The sequence below is a fragment of the Theropithecus gelada genome, chromosome 10 (assembly GCF_003255815.1).
Source record: "Theropithecus gelada isolate Dixy chromosome 10, Tgel_1.0, whole genome shotgun sequence".
Classification (NCBI taxonomy): Eukaryota; Metazoa; Chordata; class Mammalia; order Primates; family Cercopithecidae; genus Theropithecus; species Theropithecus gelada.
The window spans coordinates 73,215,555-73,232,609 of NC_037678.1; the positions used below are offsets into that span (position 1 = coordinate 73,215,555).

Below are 17,055 nucleotides of genomic sequence, written 5' to 3' on the forward strand. Positions count from 1 at the left end.
GTGTGGGCTCAGCTCCAGGTGCTGGGGAACAAAGGCAAAGAGCTCTTATGGAGTTCAAACATCAGTGGGAGAGAGCCACGCAACCAATCAAATGTATAACATTGATATGCTGTCAAGAAATGGAAATTCTATCAAAAAATAAAGTGGAGTAGGGAATAGGAAGTGATGGGACAGTTTTAGCTGAGTGGTCAGGACATGCTTCTCGGCAGAGGTGACATTTGAGCAGAGACCCTAAGGAAGAGTCAGGGGCAAACTAGGCAGGCAGCTAGCTGAGGAAGAGGGTTCTAGGCACAGGGAACAGCCTGTGCAAAGGTCCTGAGATAGGCACCTGCTGGGCATGTTCAAGGAATATTGAGATGAATTAACTGCAGTGGAGTGAGCAAGGGAGAGAGTGTGGGGAGACCAGGTCAGTGAAGCAGGGTATCACAGGGGGCCTTTTGAGCTGCATCGAGAACTTCAGGTTTTACTCCAAGAGAAGGAATGGAAGGCCACTGCGGGGCTTTTATTAAAGAAGCAACAAGGCGTAAAGTCCAGGAAGTAGGGAGCCAGTGAGGAAGTGACTGCACTAATCCAGGTGAGAAATGAAGGTGCTGGGACCAGAGTGTGATGCAGGTGGGAAGGAGTGGTTGGATTCTGGGTTTATTTTGAAGGTAGAGCCAAGAGGATTGGCCGGCAGGGAAGAAAGAGAAAGAGATGAGTCAAGGAGGGCACCAAGGTATTTTGCCTGAGAAACTGCATGAACAGAACGAGATGGAGTAGGCAACAAACATCATTCTCAGCTGCCATGCATTGGTGCATATTTTCTCTGTCTCTCTCTATCTCTGTCTCTCGATCTCCTCTTTATGCATTGATCCTGCCCTTACATATTTTCAGATGAGAAAACTGAGGCTGAGACCCATTTGAGATCACACAGATAGTGAGGGGCAGAGTCTGCAATTGCATGCATATCTCTTAGCCACCGAGCTATACTGTCCCATCAGAACTGGAGTTAGCGTCATCTGTTCATTCCTTATTTCATCCACCAGATCCTTGTGCGTCTAAGACCTTTCAGCAGGCCCGGTGCTGGGCACCAGAGAAGGACCTGGAAATCATCAAGCCCAGGTCTCTCAGTGATGGCTGAGGCAATCAGCTCTCTGCCCCTGCAACACCACCAGTACAGGGATGCCCACCCAGAGGTTTTGGGGAGGGCTCAGCTCAGCACAGCTGGGCTCGGCTCTGGGTGGAGCCAGGTCCCCAGAGCCTGAGAACAATGTTTAGGGTCTGACAGTGTGGTCCCACCCTTGATGGGCTCCTATGAGCTGCCTGCCTGCTGCGTTGCTCAATTGCTGACTTCCCCAGGAAAGCACTAATTACAGCAAAGCTCCCCTGGGCCCTGGCTTGGCGATCTGTCACAGCCCCTAGGCTTCGGAGCACTGGCTACAGTCTCTACAGCAAGCCAAGCGCTATCCTGCTCTCTGCCTTCATGCTAAGGGGAAGACAGAAACCAGACGGATGGACAGACTAACCAACAGGGAAACTGGGGCTGGGCTTACAAAGGAGTCTCACCTTGGCTTGAATGGCAGTCTATTCAGCGGTTCTCAAAGTGTGATCCCTGAATCAGTAGCATCAGTATCACCTGGGACCGTGTTAGAAATGCAAATTTTCAGACCTTACCTAAGACCTACTGAATCAGACACTCCATGGCTGGGGCCCTGGAATCAGTGTTTTAACATTCCCTCCAGGAGCTGTTGGTATCAGCTCACATTGTAGAACCAAAGCTCTGATTCCTGTACAGCTGTGGTTGGAGGGAGGCCTGTGGAGAGGTGATTATGAAGTGGGATGGATTGAAGCACAGGCTCATAGAGACCCACCTTCAAATCCAGGTTGTGCCAATTCCTTGCCCTGAGATTGGATCGTGGGCAGAGCACTTCATTTATTTACTTATTATTTTTACTTTTTTAGACAGGGTCTCGCTCTGTTGCCCAGGCTGGAGTGCAGTGGAGCAATCATAGGTCACTGCAGCCTAGAATTCCTGGGCTCAAGCAATCCTCCCACCTCTGCCTCCCAAAGTGCTGGGATTACAGGTGTAAGCCACCATGCCCAGCTCAGTTGTAAAATTTAATACATATTTATTGACAACCTACTGTTTACTGTTGAAGGGCCTGGGGCTGCAGCTCTGGGACAAAACAATGGCAGTGGCCAACACTTAACCTATATTAACTCATTTAACCCTCACAAGAACCCTTTCAGGTAAGGTCCTATCATTACCCCAAAGGAAGCACAGATCATCAAAATAACTTGCCCTACGGGGCTAGTCTGAGAGACCACTGGAGTGCAAGCCACTAGGATAAACTGACCTGGAGCTAGTTAGGGAGACAGAAAAAATGCAATGGAGACACACAATATTAGCAGGTCGTGATGCATGCTATGAAAATAAAATAAAGTAGGGAAGAGGGTAGGGCATATTGGGCAGGGGTGGGGGTGACTACTTTAACAGGGTGGTCTGGCAAGACCTCTCAAGGAGGTGGCGTGTGAGCAGAGCTGCCTCATTTGTAAAATGAGGAAATGATTAGCTCACCCTCCCAGGTGTGGTATGAATGTCACAGTCTGTAAAGCATAGTAGATGCCGAACAGATGGGAATTGTTTGGAAAACTGAGTTCAAATCCTGACTGGTTTGGCAACCCAGAGAAAGGGGCTGTTGTGAGCCTTGGAGATTATCCTTACTCTGCAAGGGCCAGAGGACACAGCAGGGGCTCAGTAAGGTCACTCCCATCTCCCATCCCCCCACCCCACTTGTTCTTCAGCCTGGTGAGCAGCAAGCAACTCTTGGGGCAGTTGGTTCCCTGGTCCAGGCTGCCCAGGAGTCCACGCTGTTTTTATTTTTATTGTTCTGGCTCCACAGCTGAGACCTCTAACTCCAAATGGCTCTTCTTGCCCAGAAAAATAGGTCGTTGGCAGCTCCAGCCTCCTGGCAGGCCTGCCTGCTGACGCCAGCCCAGGGTTACGGGAAGTGGGGAGCAGAGTGCGGGCAGGGCTGGAACCAGGTGAAGTTGGGCTGTGCAGGTGCCAGCGTGCCCCACAGGGTGCCCTGGTGAAGTCGTGTTCTGTCTCTGGGCATGTTTCCTCACCTCTGGGAACCCCGTGCAGTTGCTGAGGCTTCAGATAACGTATTTCAAAGGGCCTAGAACACACAAGGATGTCATCCACCCCCCTGCAATGGCCAAACTCCAGATAGGCCCTGCCATGCTATCATGGCTGCTTTCACTTCTTTGTCACTATTGACCCCATCATATCAGAGTTTGTTATCCCCATTTCACAGATGAAAAGACTGAGGCTCAACATTTTGTTTTGCCCAAGTTGCATAAGTCAAATCGGCACAATCTTGGCTTCCAAGCCCCTGATCCTCTCCTCCTCATGCCCATTTGTCTTCTTCCCTTGACAACAGGGAAGGAATGTGATCTGACTTCTGTGCAAGGATTCCTCAGGCTGCTGAGTCGAGGAATCGACAGAAGGCACAAGGTGGAAATAGGGCGCCCAGGTGAGAGCGGTGGAGGCTCAGACGAGGGCGGAAGCAGCGGAGGTGCTGAGAAGTGGTTTGGCTCTGGTTGTGATGAGAAGGCCTCGCAGGCAGGATTTGCTGACAGATTGTGCCCTCTAGGAGTAAGAGGAAGAGTCAAACAGAAAATGCAGGGATGCAACCACCCCTGGCTTCCCATCTCACCCCCTCGGTGAGACCTTCCTTAATCCCTTTTCAAAATTGCAATCTATCCCTCTCATCAGCGCTCTTGGGCCGCTTCCCTGGCTAATTCCCCCACCCCGTAGCACCCATCCCATCCCATCTAGTTTCCTCCCACTAGAATGTCAGCTCCTTGAGGGCAGGGATTTTTATCTGTTTTCCAACTGTTGCATTCCCAGTGCCTGGCACCCAGCAGATGCTTAATAAACATTGTTGAGTGCATGAATGAATATGTGTGAAGGCAGTTAGATTTTAAAGTAGGGCAGCCCAGACCTCTTGCTGTGGCAGTGGCTGATTCACGTCAATTATCTGCCATAATCTCTGTGTGGCCTCAGACAAGTTGCCCCTCACCTCAGTTTACCCATGGCCCGTGGGTCTCAGTGGCTTCTCAGCCTTGAGATTGGCCAAGGATGATTTTTATGTGGACAGAGAACAAGGGTCAGGGCCCCCTCCTGAGGGAGATGTGAGGGAAGCCCTGCTGAGCGCCTTTGCCAAAGGTACTATATATAAATAGCAGGTGGTTCAATTATTATCCTTCCCTAATCCCCAGTTTCCTAATCCCTGGGCAGGTTTGTGAGTGTGTGTGTGTCTTGGGGAACTGAACAGCAGAGCCTTCTGGAAGTCCAGGGCAGGAGGCTGCCTCTTCTCTGACTTCATCAGCGCCTCGATCTCCACTCCCACCCCAGATAGAGTCTGGTGACAGATTTTCCCAGGAGCCTCCCTGGTCACCTTCATGGTCTAGACCAGATGTGGCCTGAAGAGATGGAGACCTTCCCTGCCCCCACATCAGATACCAGGATAATCCCAGAACAATATCCTTTCTCATTGGTGCCCAATTCCACGCTCCTCTCTCCAGTCCACCCTACGCTTGGAGAGTGGCCTTTTAGACAAATAAATCAGACATGGCCCTCCCATGCTGAAAACCCTCTAGGGGTCTCCCAACTGCAGAATAAATGCAGGCCCTTTACCCACGTCTTGGAGACCGTCCCACCCTCCCCACTCCTGCATGCTGTGCTCTCTCTCCTCCAGCCTAGCCGCCAGGGGCCTTCCCCTCCTTGTGCTGGGCCCTCTTCCTGGAACATCTTTCTCCCCAAATCTTCCCCTTGTTGATCCTACTTGTGATTCAGCAACCCATGTCTCAGGGAGGTCCTACTGGCCCCCTTATCAAAATACGCTCACCCCTCTCCTTCTCTAAGTTCAGTCTTCCGTTCTTCATTAATTATTTCTACTTGTCCACTTATCTGTCTCCCCTACTAGAATATAAATTCCTCATGGACAGGGACCTCATGGACAGGGACCTCGTGCTAGAATATAAATTCCTCATGGACAGGGACCACACCCAAAGAAATGAAAATTCCCTTGCACTTCAAATGCTGCCCAAAACCCTGTGGGTTCTCAAGGACTGCTGTCAAACACTTCACTTATTTATCAAATGCTTATGCTGCACTTGGTATATGCTAGGCTCTTTTTAACATGTCTTACAAATATTAACTCATCTAATCCTCACAATTGAGACTCACGCTGGCCTCATTTCAGATGAAGAAGCTGAGGCACAGAAGAGGTAAGGTACTTTCCAGTCTACCCAGCTCATAACAGTAGCCAGGGGATTTGAACCCAGGGAGTTCAGCCCATGTTCTCAAGTGTGGCACCCTCCCTGCCCCCCTGCACAACAGCAGGACCAGGCATTTAACCAGGAGGCTTGGGGCAGGAGGGGAGGTGGTGGTGCTACTTTGCATAGGTCTTTAACCTGGGAATCAGGAATTCAAATCTTGTTGCTACCCCAAGCTTTGCTGTGTGGCCTTAAGCAAACCTATTCCCTCTCTGGGCCTCAACTTTCTGTCCATTTACAGGGCTGGGCCTTCTCTCACCTTGTGTTATTGCTATCCTCTTAACTGCCACTGTGTGAAGCAAAATTCTCTCCCATTAGCAGCGGGTCTTGAACTTGTGTTCCTCCCACAATGCGGAGCCTTCTTCTGCCAGGTGACCAGGACACTGACACCCCCCATCACTGACCTAGCTGCTACAGGAACGGCGTTCCCTCCAGGAAAACCGAGATTCTGTCCTCTCCAACTCCAAGCCTCTGGCCCCGGCTCCCACCCCTCATCTTCTTCCGGGCCTGTCCTTCTCCTGGAACCCATGCCTTCAGGGCCCCGCTCTCCCACACACGCCCCCTCCTGGGCCTCCCCACCCCCTCAATCTGCCCTCCACCACCGAGACACCTGGCCAGGGGGCGCCCACCTCCCTGGGAAGGCCCCGGCCCTTCCCCTCTGGTTCCCCGCCACAGCCCCCTTCTCGCTCCCTCTCCTCCCCGCGCCTCTTTTCCAGGCGGCACCGAAGTCCTTCCTACACACACGCTATTTTTGTACCATCACTCTCTTCTTCCTCTCCCCTTCCCCCTGCGTTCACTTACTTCCTTCTTTTCCTTCACCTCGGCCCGGCTCTGAAAGGATCGGGCCCCTCCGGCCCGCACCCATCCCCAAGAGGGGCCTTCAGCTTTGGGGCTCAGAGGCACGACCTCTTGGGGAGGGTTAAAGGCAGACACCCCCCGACCCCCGCGCCTCCACTCCCCGACTCCTTCGCCGCCTCCAGCCTCTCGCCAGTGGGAAGCGGGGAGTAGACGCGCGGCCAGAATCCGGAGGCGAGGGGAGGTCGGCCGCAACTTCCCCAGTCCACCTTAAGAGGACGATGTAGCCAGCTCGCGGCGCTGACCTTAGAAAAACAAGTTTGCGCAAAGTGGAGCGGGGACCCGGCCTCTGGGTAGCCCCGGCGGCGCTTCTAGTGCCTTCCAGCCCTAGCGGGCGGCACAGGTCCGAGCCTGGCAGGGACGGGGAGGGGCAGAGCGGGACGGGTCGGGGCTGGGGACGAACCGCGCGGGCTTCTGAACTGGCACATTGTCGGAGCCGGAGGCTCGTCTAGTCCCGAGCCCGAGCGGGCTGCGGCGGCTCGCGGGGCCGCCTTCACTGGCAGCAGCCGGGGGCCCGCGCGGGGGTGCCGGGGCCCGGGCGCCGGCGCGGGGGGCGACGCTGCCCTCCCCGGCCGGGCGCGCTGCTCGCAGCCCTCGCTCCCTCCCCCGGGGCGCGCTGCTGGCTGGCGCGCAGGCGGGCGCTCGCTCGCCGAGAAGGTGCCGGCGGAACCGGAGCCCCGAAGCCTCCCCGGGCGGCGGGAAGACCGGAGGAGGGGGGAAGGGAAGGAGGGAGGGGGCCGGGCTGCCGGGAGGGCGGGGGCAGCGGCCGGGACTGCGGGCCGGGAGCGAGCTCAGCCGCCCGCGCCGTGTGGAGCCCGGGCGGGGCAGGTGGGCAGCGGCGGGGGCGGCTCCGCGCGGCCGGGCTCGGCCGTGCTGCCCCTCGCCCCTGCTCGCGCGGTCCTCTCTCCCGCGCTGTCTGTCTCGATCTGCGCGCCGCCTCGCTCACTCCTCGCTCGCTCGCTCTCCCCCTCTTTCTCCCCCTCTCGCCTCTCTGTGTCTCTGGCTCTCTGCCTGGCTCCCTTGGGTCTGTTTCTCTCTCCTGCCGCCTCTCTCTGGCCGCCCCTGGCTTTATTTCTCGCGCGCTTGGGGTCTCTCCCCGTCTCCGTCTCTCGATTTCTCCTGGGGGGCGGGGAGGGGGGTCTCCAAAAACCGCGGCGGCGACGGCGGCTCCTGAGCCGCTCCAGGCGCCCGTTCCGGAGTCGGGGGGAGGCCCAGCCGGGAGGGGGGAAGGGGGGGAGTCTTAGTCATTTCCCCGCTCCAGCCTGCTCCCGCCCGAGCGCGCACTCACGGCCGCTCTCCCTCCTCGCTCCGCAGCCGCGGCCCATGGAGCCCGCCGGCCCGGCCCCCGGCCGCCTCGGGCCGCTGCTCTGCCTGCTGCTCACCGCGTCCTGCGCCTGGTCAGGTAAGCACCCCCCGCTCCCCACCGCTGCCCTCCCCAAACTGCGGGCTCAGGCCTCTCAGACTAGCACTGGGACCCATTCGGCTAATGCTGAGCAGTAATAGGGAGAGAGACGCCTGTAACCAGCGTTATAGATGCGGAAACTGAGGCCCAGAGAGGGCCAGCGACATGTCCAAGGTCACACAGCCAAGGGTAGAATCCAAGTCTCTTCTCTGAGAGTTTGTCTCTGTGGACTCTGACTGTGTGCACTGTGCTGGGCACTGAGACAAAAGAGCTGAGTTGCTTCACTCAGCCCCTGCCCAGTCCAATGGGGAAGGCTGACTGACAGTGGCTTTCAGAGTAGGGCGGTCCTCCTTCCCCAGAATCTCTCCCCATGGACATACGGCTTTCCACGTTTGACTTCAGGGTGTGAGGGGAGGAGGTGAGGGCAGAGGTTCCCCCAATGCTGCCTGGAATGGAACAGAGACAAGCTGTTGCAATTAGGGAAGAGTGAGCCCTCCCTCTGGTGCGCCAAGTAAACCAGTGTTAGTGTGTGCCTGGGAGAGAGGGAACCGGGCGGCCACGGTAACCCCACAGCGAGCTGCTGCAAGCAACAGATCCTTATGTAAAAACACAGTGAATTGTCCCTGTGGTTGCCAAAGCCTCTCCCTGGTGGTCTTGCTCCTCGAGGCGCTCCCAGCTCCCACTTCCTCCTGCCTTCCCCGAGCTTCCAGGCAGCTCCCTGCAGTTCAGGTGCTCCGCAGGGATGTTACCTGTGGCTCTGAGCATGTCTTTCTGTTGGCCTACATCAAACACCTGGCTGTCGCCGGCAGGCGGGCTCTGAAGGCTACTGTGTATGTTCACCAAAGGGTGAGGTCACCATTCAGGAGTCCTTCTTCTTAAATGGGTTTTGCAAAACCATGGGTCTCCTGGGAGGGCACTGGGTTGGGGGCGGGGCGGGGGGCAAAGAAATGGCGTTAAGGGAGTTGGGAGGGAGAGAAGAATGGGGATCCTGTTTTTTGTCCTCTTGAAGCTATGTTGTAGGCAGAGGGGTCTCTCTGTACCTCCCACCCTTGAGGAGGGAAGTAAAGATGAGCTCAGTGTCCAACACCCCCTTTTGCATTTGCCTAGAGATGGTAACCATCTGATAGCAGGGAGAAAGGGAGAACTAGCAAAGAGTGGGTGGAAGAAGAAGTGGGGGGTGGACAGCTGCTTCTCCCTGCCCTGCAGTTTCCCCTGAAACCCAGGAATTCACATAGGTATCACCCCACCCCACTCCCCCGCAACCCCACCCCCAGTTGTTTTCAGTTATAGTTGGGTCCTTGCTGGGTGGAAGGGAGCACTGATACAGTTCACGTCTCTCCAGTGAGTGGCATCTCCTATCTGCTCCTTCCTGTCTGAGCCGGCCATTTGTACCCTGCAAAAGTCTGAGTTCCTGCCCTGCCATCCTTCCTGGCCTGGAAATGCACAAGTGTCAATCACAAGTGCTTAATTTTCCTGAAGAAGGGAATTGGGCCCGAGTTAATTTCTAAATGTCTATTCCAGACCCTTCTCCGACCAGGAGCCTGTGGTTCAGTCCCTGGCAAATGAGCAGTGACGCTGAATAGCAAGTGTTCAGATAGGCAGCCTGCCTTTCCTGGGGCACTGGCTGGAAACACCAACACCTTTCTTGTGAGCACATCTCCCCCTTTTGCCTATAAAAACAATCTATAAAATGGTAAAGATTGGGCCATAAAACTTCCGTTCCAATCCATTCAGCATCAATAGCCTGAAAAAGTGGGAGCAGCAGAGGGGCCAAGATTAGCTTTGAAATAAATAAATCTTAGGAGGTAAGAATGAATTTCTTGGTCGAGGGTGGTGGGGAAGGGATGGGGTGCGACCGTCATAGCTCAAGCCTCCCAGCATCCTTCAGTCTCTGTTCTTCGGGGTCCTGGTCACACCATGGGCCTAGGGAAGTCACCTGGTTTGGCTGAAGGATGGGGCCTCAGGCCCCTCCTCCTGTTGCTCCAGACATGGAATTTACAACAAAGAAGTAGACAGGATATGAGGGTAGGAAGGTACAAGGAGGCAGTTGTCCAATTTTCTAAGAAAATGGATTTGTTCGAGTGAGAAACTGAAATGTCAGGTTTAGGAAGGCGGCTTTGGATTGAATGACTACTAGTGTCTCGGGCAGAACTGTCAGCCTGGGAGGTGTCACATGATTGCTGTGTCTTCACATGAGCACTGTTTTGGGGGGGTGGGGCCAATCATGTGAATTATCTTGGTTGGGGGAGGCAAGGGAAGAAGTTTCTAAAGATTGCTTTTAGCACAAATGCTGCCAAAGGGAAATTCTAAAAAGATCCCAGTGAAGTCACCAACCTATGTTTTTGGACCCAATGTGAGGCCTGTTTCCTAAAACAACTGCACTGAGGGAGATTCTGAGGCTGGGAGAAGGGCAAGGGACTGGGGCCTGGGGACACCTGGCACCTGATTTTGTGTCAGCAGGGCCTGACGCTGAACCCACAGGATGCCTGCTTGGCCCTAGCGAGGCCCTGAGACCTCTAAGTCACTCCCCAGGCCGACCTCAGATAAACTCCCATTCATTTCTTCTCTCTGGCCTGGAGGAGGCCAAGCCAAGTTGCAGTTCAGGATCTGGGGAGAAGCAGAGCCCCCCAGTGAACCTCTGACTCTTTGGTAGAGGGTGACACTCGGGGACTCCTCTGTACTTTCCTAAATGGTAAAGTTAATCTCACTTCCTCTTTCATAAGAAGAGACAACAGGGCGGGAGTGCTTTGGCTCGACACGCTCAGGCCATTGGAAGCTCCTTTAAAGCTGTATTTTCTCTGAGTACTTTCTGGCCTTTACTAACCCCTCGGGAACTCACCGTAATTCATGTCTGTACTTGCAGTCATGCAGCACCTATGAAGTGCTGGTGTGAACCATGTGTTGAGAGAAGGGAGGGGAACCAACGTTCATTAAACAGTTAACGGCATTCCAAGCTAGATGCTGCACCTGCATCATCTCATCCACAAAACATGAATTGGCTCTTATCCCCATTTTGCAGATGCGGAAAATTGAGTCCCAAACTGGGGAAGTAACTTACAAGTGATAGAGAGGAGCCAGGATTTTGGATACTGGCTTTCCTGCTGGGTGGCTTCTAAGGAATAAGTTCAGTGACTTAATCAGGATGATTTAGTCCAAGCTGGAGAGGGAGTGAGAGAGGCCCCTCTCTGGGCTTGGGCGGAGGACTGTGGAAGAGTTCTTTCTCTGGGCAGAGGTTTCGATGAAGTCACAAGCATTTCTCTGAAAGCCTGCTGAGGGTGGAAATACTGACAGTCCCTTGGTCCTCACCAGTAACAACACATGAGGGGTGATGTGGCTCCCGTAAGCGCCCCCCATCTGGGCTGCTGAGCTCTGGAGCCCCCAGAGCTGGAATATTCCTCCTTGCATCTTCCTGGTGCCCTTTGCGACAGATGGAGAGGGGGTGTGCGAGAGGAAGGGAGTCTAAAAGTGTTGTACGGATCCCACACGCGCTCGCTTGCTGCTTCCAATGGCTCCGTGCGACAGGTTATTTTCTTATTTGTAGTCTTGGACTGACGGAAGGTTTCCCCCCTCTCTCTCTCTTTTTAAATGTGCTCAGATTTCTGGCCTGTCAACACAACTCAGATCATGTCACTCCCCAGCTCAAAACTGTTGAGTGGGTCCAAGTTTTCTTAAAAAAAACCACAAAGCTGCCGTGAGGCCTGGGCTTCCTCCCTGCCAGGCCTGATTTCCAGCCACATGTTTTCCAACAAGCTGACCTGTTGAGATGCTGCAGGATAACAAGGCTTCCTCCCTGCAGACCGGAGCTTTGCTGGCTACTCAGCCATGCGAGCACCCCGAAGACCCTGAGAAGCCCTGCATTGTAGAATCTCGAGCTGGGTCACATTTACTCCAGTGTTCCCTGAACATACGAACAAGAGGCATTTGATTTGTAGAACGGCCATTAGCATGCGGCCTCACTCCGTTTGGTAAATGCTTTTGTACGGATCCATGCCCTCAGCTGAACTCTCAGCTCTGGGCCTCGGCCCGTGCTGTTCCTGCCGTCAGAAATGCCCTTCCTGTACCTCCTTGTCCTCCTATGTCCGAATCCTACTCATCCTTAGAGGTTCAACTTAATGTGCCTCCTGCGGGGAGGTCAGAGGAGCCTCTCCTCGCAGACACAAAACCTAGTGTAGTGCTAAGACAGTACTAAGACCCCTGGGTATTGATCTGAACCCTGCTACTGACTTGGACAATTTGCAGAAATCTGTGTTTTATTTTGCTCATCTGTAAAAGAGGAATGGTATTAGCCACTCTATTGCAAGGATTAAGTTAATTAATGCATGTATAATGCTGGAAGTCATGCCTTGTATGTAGTAAGCACTCAGTACATATTAACCAGTGTTGTAATTAGCATGGCTTTATTCTGTTTTGATTCCTCATTTATAACATTGGGATGGATTTTCATAAAGCATCTAGCACAGTTGCTTACACATAGAGGGTACTTAAAAAACAGCAAAGGCTGTTCTGTGCACAAATGTCCTTCAGCTTGATATCTTCTTTGTAGCTTTTTCTTTTTTTTGGACGGAGTTTTGCTGTTGTTGCCCAGGCTGGGGTGCAATGGTGCAATCTCAGCTCAACCGCAACCTCTGCCTCCCGGGTTCAAGCGATTCTCCTGCCTCAGCCTCCCGAGTAGCTGGGATTACAGGGATGCACCACCACGCCTGGCTAATTTTGTATTTTTAGTAGAGATGAGGTTTCTTCATATTGGTCAGGCTGGTCTCGAACTCCCGACCCCAGGTGATCTGCCTCCCAAAGTGCTGGGATTACAGGCATGAGCCACCGTGCTGCCCAGCTTTTATGCTGTTGGGGGATGGACAAGTTGAGTAGAAACCCAGGCTAGAGTGATTTAATTGCCTGTTACTATGGACTGAGCGCTGTGGGCACAGCCTGCCTCTAGGTGTCTCTGTCTGGATCCACAGGTCTGCAGTTGTGGATTCCCGTACCTGCAAAGCCCTAGGGGGCCTGAGAGAGCCCTCTGTGCTTTCATCCAGCGCCTTACTGTGCGGCCAAAAGAACAGAGAGAAAAAAACTGGCTGGGCCCACGCAGGAGATCCATGGCAAGGCCCGGCTGGAATGCCAAGCCTCCTGTGGTCCAGGCCAAGGCTTTTAAAAACTGGGCTGTGCTGGAACTTTCCACTGTTTCAGCCAGAAATCTGACAGGATCCCGAATTCCGTGGGAAAACGCTACAGTAATACTTATAGGAACCATCTGGGTTCTCTGCTTCCTGGGCTCAGCACTTGGTGTGTGCGACCCTGGTGGTGCTCACAGCCACCTGGTGATACGCATCGGTATCTTCGGACCCATTCGATCGGCGAGGAAACTGAGGCTCTGAACGGTGAAGCAGCTTGCCCAAGGCCACACAGTAAGCACCGGATTTGGATAACCACCATCAGCCTCATCACAGAGCCTATGTGGTTAACTGTTGTGCCATTCCTTAGCCGTCACTGAGGCTTTCTTGACAGGTAGGGAAACTGAGGCCCAGGTGTGATGGCACCTTGCTCCCTTAGTGCTCCTGTCGTTTTGTTTTTGTTTTGTTTTTTTGGTTTGTTTTTTGTCTTTTGTTTTTTTTTCTGAGATGGAGTCACTTCGTCGCCCAGGCTGGAGTGCAGTGGTGCAATCTAGGCTCACTACAGCCTCTGCCTCCTGGGTCCAAGCAATTCTCCTATCTCAGCCTCCCCAGGAGCTAGGACAACAGACACACACCACCACGCCCGGCTAATTTTTGTATTTTTAGTAGAGACTGGGTTTCACCATATTGGTCAGGCTGGTCTCGAACTCCTGACCTCAAGTGATCCACCCGCCTCGGCCTCCCAAACTGCTGCGATTACAGGCATGAGCCACCGCACCCGGCCTCCTCTCATATTTCTATCAGTGCACCTTCCTATGAGGTGGGGGCAGTGTGTGTCCCCAAGGTGTGTCCCTGTCACCGTACTAGAGAAGGAAGCATCTATTTTCACAGCTGAATCTGCTTTCCTGTTAACTTTGGGTGTTCCTGGGGTGGTTATTCTGATGAAGCCCTCCATGAGATAGATTTTCCCTGCCAGGTGTCTTGCCAGGCCCTCGGTCCAGAGAGATGCAAAACAGCTGAGGTGGAAGTCGGAAACGCTGCAGAATTGGTTCTTTGTGTCTGTAAGATTTCCTGGCACATTCATTCGGGGGCGCAGGGTGTTAGATGGCTGCAGATTAGCGCCAAGAGCCCAAGGAGATCAGGTGCTCGGATCAGGAGGGAGATTGGAAGCTGGGAGTGAGCGATGGGCCTCCTAGCCAGGAGGGACGGCTGGAGCAGGTGGGCGGTGATACCAGCGCCGTTTCTACAGTTCCATTCTTCAGGCCGACCATCGGTGTTCTCCAGAAATGGAAGCCCGTGGTGGAAGGAAATACTCGGTACACGATGTGCTCGGCACAGGCTGAGCCTTGAACATGTGTTAGCTCCTCCTTATCTTTTTATTTTGGAAAATTTCAAACATATGCAAAATGAGAAGGAATGATGTAATGAGCCTCAGCTTTGACACTGATCAACTCTCTACCATGCTTGTCCCCTGCCCCTATTTTTGCTGGGGAGAGGAGAATCGGGGAGTATCATAAAGCGAGTGCTAGACATGGGGTGTCATTTCACCCACCCATACTCTCTCCACATCCCTTCCTGTGAGCTGTTGTCTGACCCTCACCACGAGCCAAACAGTATGGTCCTTCATCCCCACTTTACAGATAAGGAAACTGAGGCTTCCCAAGGCCAAGTGGGGCTCATCCTTAGGCCACACAGCCAGTGAGAGGTAAAGCCAGGCTCCACTCCTCACTTTACCCTTAACCACTTTGCAGTCATTATTAGGGTCATTTTAATTGTAAATATTCATTCAACAAATATTTTTGAGCATCTACTATGTGCCGGGGGGGCTCTAGGTGCTTGGAGGATACAAATGTGAACAAGACAGACAAAAACACCTGCTCTCGTGCAGCGGACATTCTAGTGAGGAAGAAAAAAACACACCCAGGTAAACAAATGATGCCAGGTAGCTGGGGAGAAAAGCAGGAGGAGGGAAGGGAGAAGGTTAGGACAGAGAGAGGGCTGCTCTAAAGAGCACAGGCCTCAAGAAAATGGAGAAGTAAGGCCAGGCACGGTGGCTCACACCTATAATCCCAGCACTTTGGGAGGCTGAGCTGGGCAGATCACCTGAGGTCAGGAGTTTGAGACCAGCCAGGCCAACATGGCGAAACCCCATCTCCACTAAAAATACAAAAATTAGCCGGGCATGGTGGCGTGTGCCTGTAATCCCAGCTACTCTGGAGGCTACGACAGGTGAATCGCTTGACCCCAGGAGGCAGAGGTTGCAGTGAGCCGAGATTGCACTCCAGCCTGGGTGACAGAGCAAGACTCTGTCTAAAAAAGAAAAGAAAAGAAAAGAAAAGAAAATGGAGGAGTAGCCAGTAGCCACGGGGATAGCAGGAAAAGAGCCCTCCATGTGGGAGGAATGGCAGGTGCAAAGGCCCTGAGGCAGGAATGAGCTTGTATGTTCCAGGAATTGCAAAGAGGCCAGTGGGGCTGGAGTGAAAGGAGAAGAGGTGGGGGAATGAGCAGGGGTCAGGGCCAAACCAGCAGGATGTGGCTCATTGAGCACCTGACATGGAGCATGTCTGGCTTGTGACAGGATCATTATGCATTCTCTCATTTAATTCTCACCACAGTTCTGTAAGATAGGAAATACCATTAACCCATTGGACAGATGAAGAAACTGAGACTCAGAGAGGTAAAGTGACTTGCCCAAGGTCACACAGCTTTTATGTGCAGAGCTAGGATTTAGGCCCCTGAATGCTGCAGCATCCCCATTGGCTGCTTTCCACGGCCACCCTTACACCCTTCAGGCTCTTCACCCATAGCAGCTGGAGTGAATCAAGTCATCTTTGGTTCTGCTGAAACCTTTTTCGGTGGTTCCCACCACCCTTAGTAGAAAATCAAAGTCCTTACCGCATGGCATTTCTGGACCATTGTCTGTCTCTTCATCCTTACCTCTTACCACTCTCCTTCCTCCCTGGGCTTCAGCCTTGGCAGCCTCCTTTCTGGCCCTTCACCAGGTTCTTTCCCACCCCAGGACCTTTGCACCGGTTGTCTCTTCTACAGGAACATCTTCCCTGGTCTTCGCTTCCTTTGGGTCTCAGGTGCCACCTCCCTTCCTCGGATGCTTTCCCAACCATCCCATTCCAAAAGAGGTTCTCACTTGTGATTTTCTATCACTGGGCCAAATCTGCCTGTTGCCTAGCGCTCCAAGCCATTTCTATATTAATTCGTTACATTATTTCAGCCCTGTCTCCCCCACTAGGATATAAGTTGCATGAGAGATGGGCTGTGTCTCTTACTCACCGTTGGGCCTCCCAGGACCTCAGTACCGGGCCTGACACAGAGTAGGTGGGTTAAAAGATACTGATTGAATGAAAGAACAAGGTGGGTACTAAAAGCCCCCTTTTAAAGAGCAGGCTTGGAGTTATGAGGTTGTACAAGCAAAGCTTATTCCCTAACTACCACACAGTCCCACCTCTGTGGCCAGGGCCAGGATCATACCACAATTCCCTGCCCATCAAGCTGTCATAAAGAACCCTAAGATATCAGGAAGCACAAAGATATCAATGCCAGGAGGGATAGGAGGAGGCAGCCAAGAAACCCCAGTATTCATACTTAAAATTCTGGCTATACAAACTGCTTGCCCCACTTTAGATATCATGATGAATGATCAGGTGCTGCAAACCATGAAACGTGACGTAATTAGTGCTGCACTCTAGGCTGGGGGTTGGCTTGGAGGCCCCACCTTGAGGTTAGCCTCCCCTAGAGGGTCACTGCACCTAGAGGGTCACTGCATGAGGCAATCTGGTGCGGGGTAGGGGTTAGGACAGAGGGAGGTGGAATCAGACTGCTTGGCAGCCCTGTGACGTTGGCCAAATGGTTGTACCTCCCAAAGCTTCACATCTGGTCCTCTGTGAAATGGGGGTGGTAACAGCCCTGTCTTACTGGGTTCCTGCAGAGGTTCCATGAGGCCTGTCTTGCTCTGGGCAGCGTTGGCGCTTATTAGCTATTGTTACTGCTGTTATGTGATTGTCATCATTTTATGGTTTGGGAATTTTGAAAGCTGGTGGAGTCCCCGCTCCATCTTTTGCCAGCAGGGAGACCTGAAACCCACTCTTCTGCCCCCTCAGCCTCAGTTTCTCCTTCTGTGACCAGGGGGCTCGGCTCGGCTCCTCTCTTGCAGGTCCCTTCCAGCCCTGATGCTCTAGCCTGCATGTCCTCCTGGCCCTTTGTCCTGGTGACTCCACAGACTCCTCTGGCAGGAGAGGCCATGGAGGGGCGTCTGCTTTGGGGCACATTCCTGAATTGGAGTCCAGCATGTGCCGCTTACTGGCTGTGTACTCTGGGGCAGGTGTCTTCCCAGCTCTGAACCTCCGTTTC

The 17,055-nt window shown here is 53.3% G+C and overlaps 1 protein-coding gene across 5 annotated transcripts in view; it reads left to right on the forward strand.

Annotated features, from left to right (window-relative positions):
• The first annotated feature begins 6,130 nt into the window (after positions 1 to 6,130).
• The window catches only part of SIRPA (signal regulatory protein alpha), a 46,290-nt gene continuing 35,365 nt past the window's right edge, over positions 6,131 to 17,055 (forward strand). For 3 of the 5 annotated variants that reach the window (XM_025399282.1, XM_025399285.1, XM_025399286.1), the window contains exons 1-2: positions 6,131 to 6,523; positions 7,495 to 7,582. In XM_025399282.1, the coding sequence (XP_025255067.1) occupies positions 7,504 to 7,582 (79 nt within the window). In that variant the 5' untranslated portion in view covers positions 6,131 to 6,523; positions 7,495 to 7,503. Of the gene's footprint in view, positions 6,524 to 6,826; positions 6,838 to 6,948; positions 7,583 to 17,055 lie in introns of those variants that run through there. The other 2 variants (XM_025399283.1, XM_025399284.1) reach the window with 2 other exon arrangements.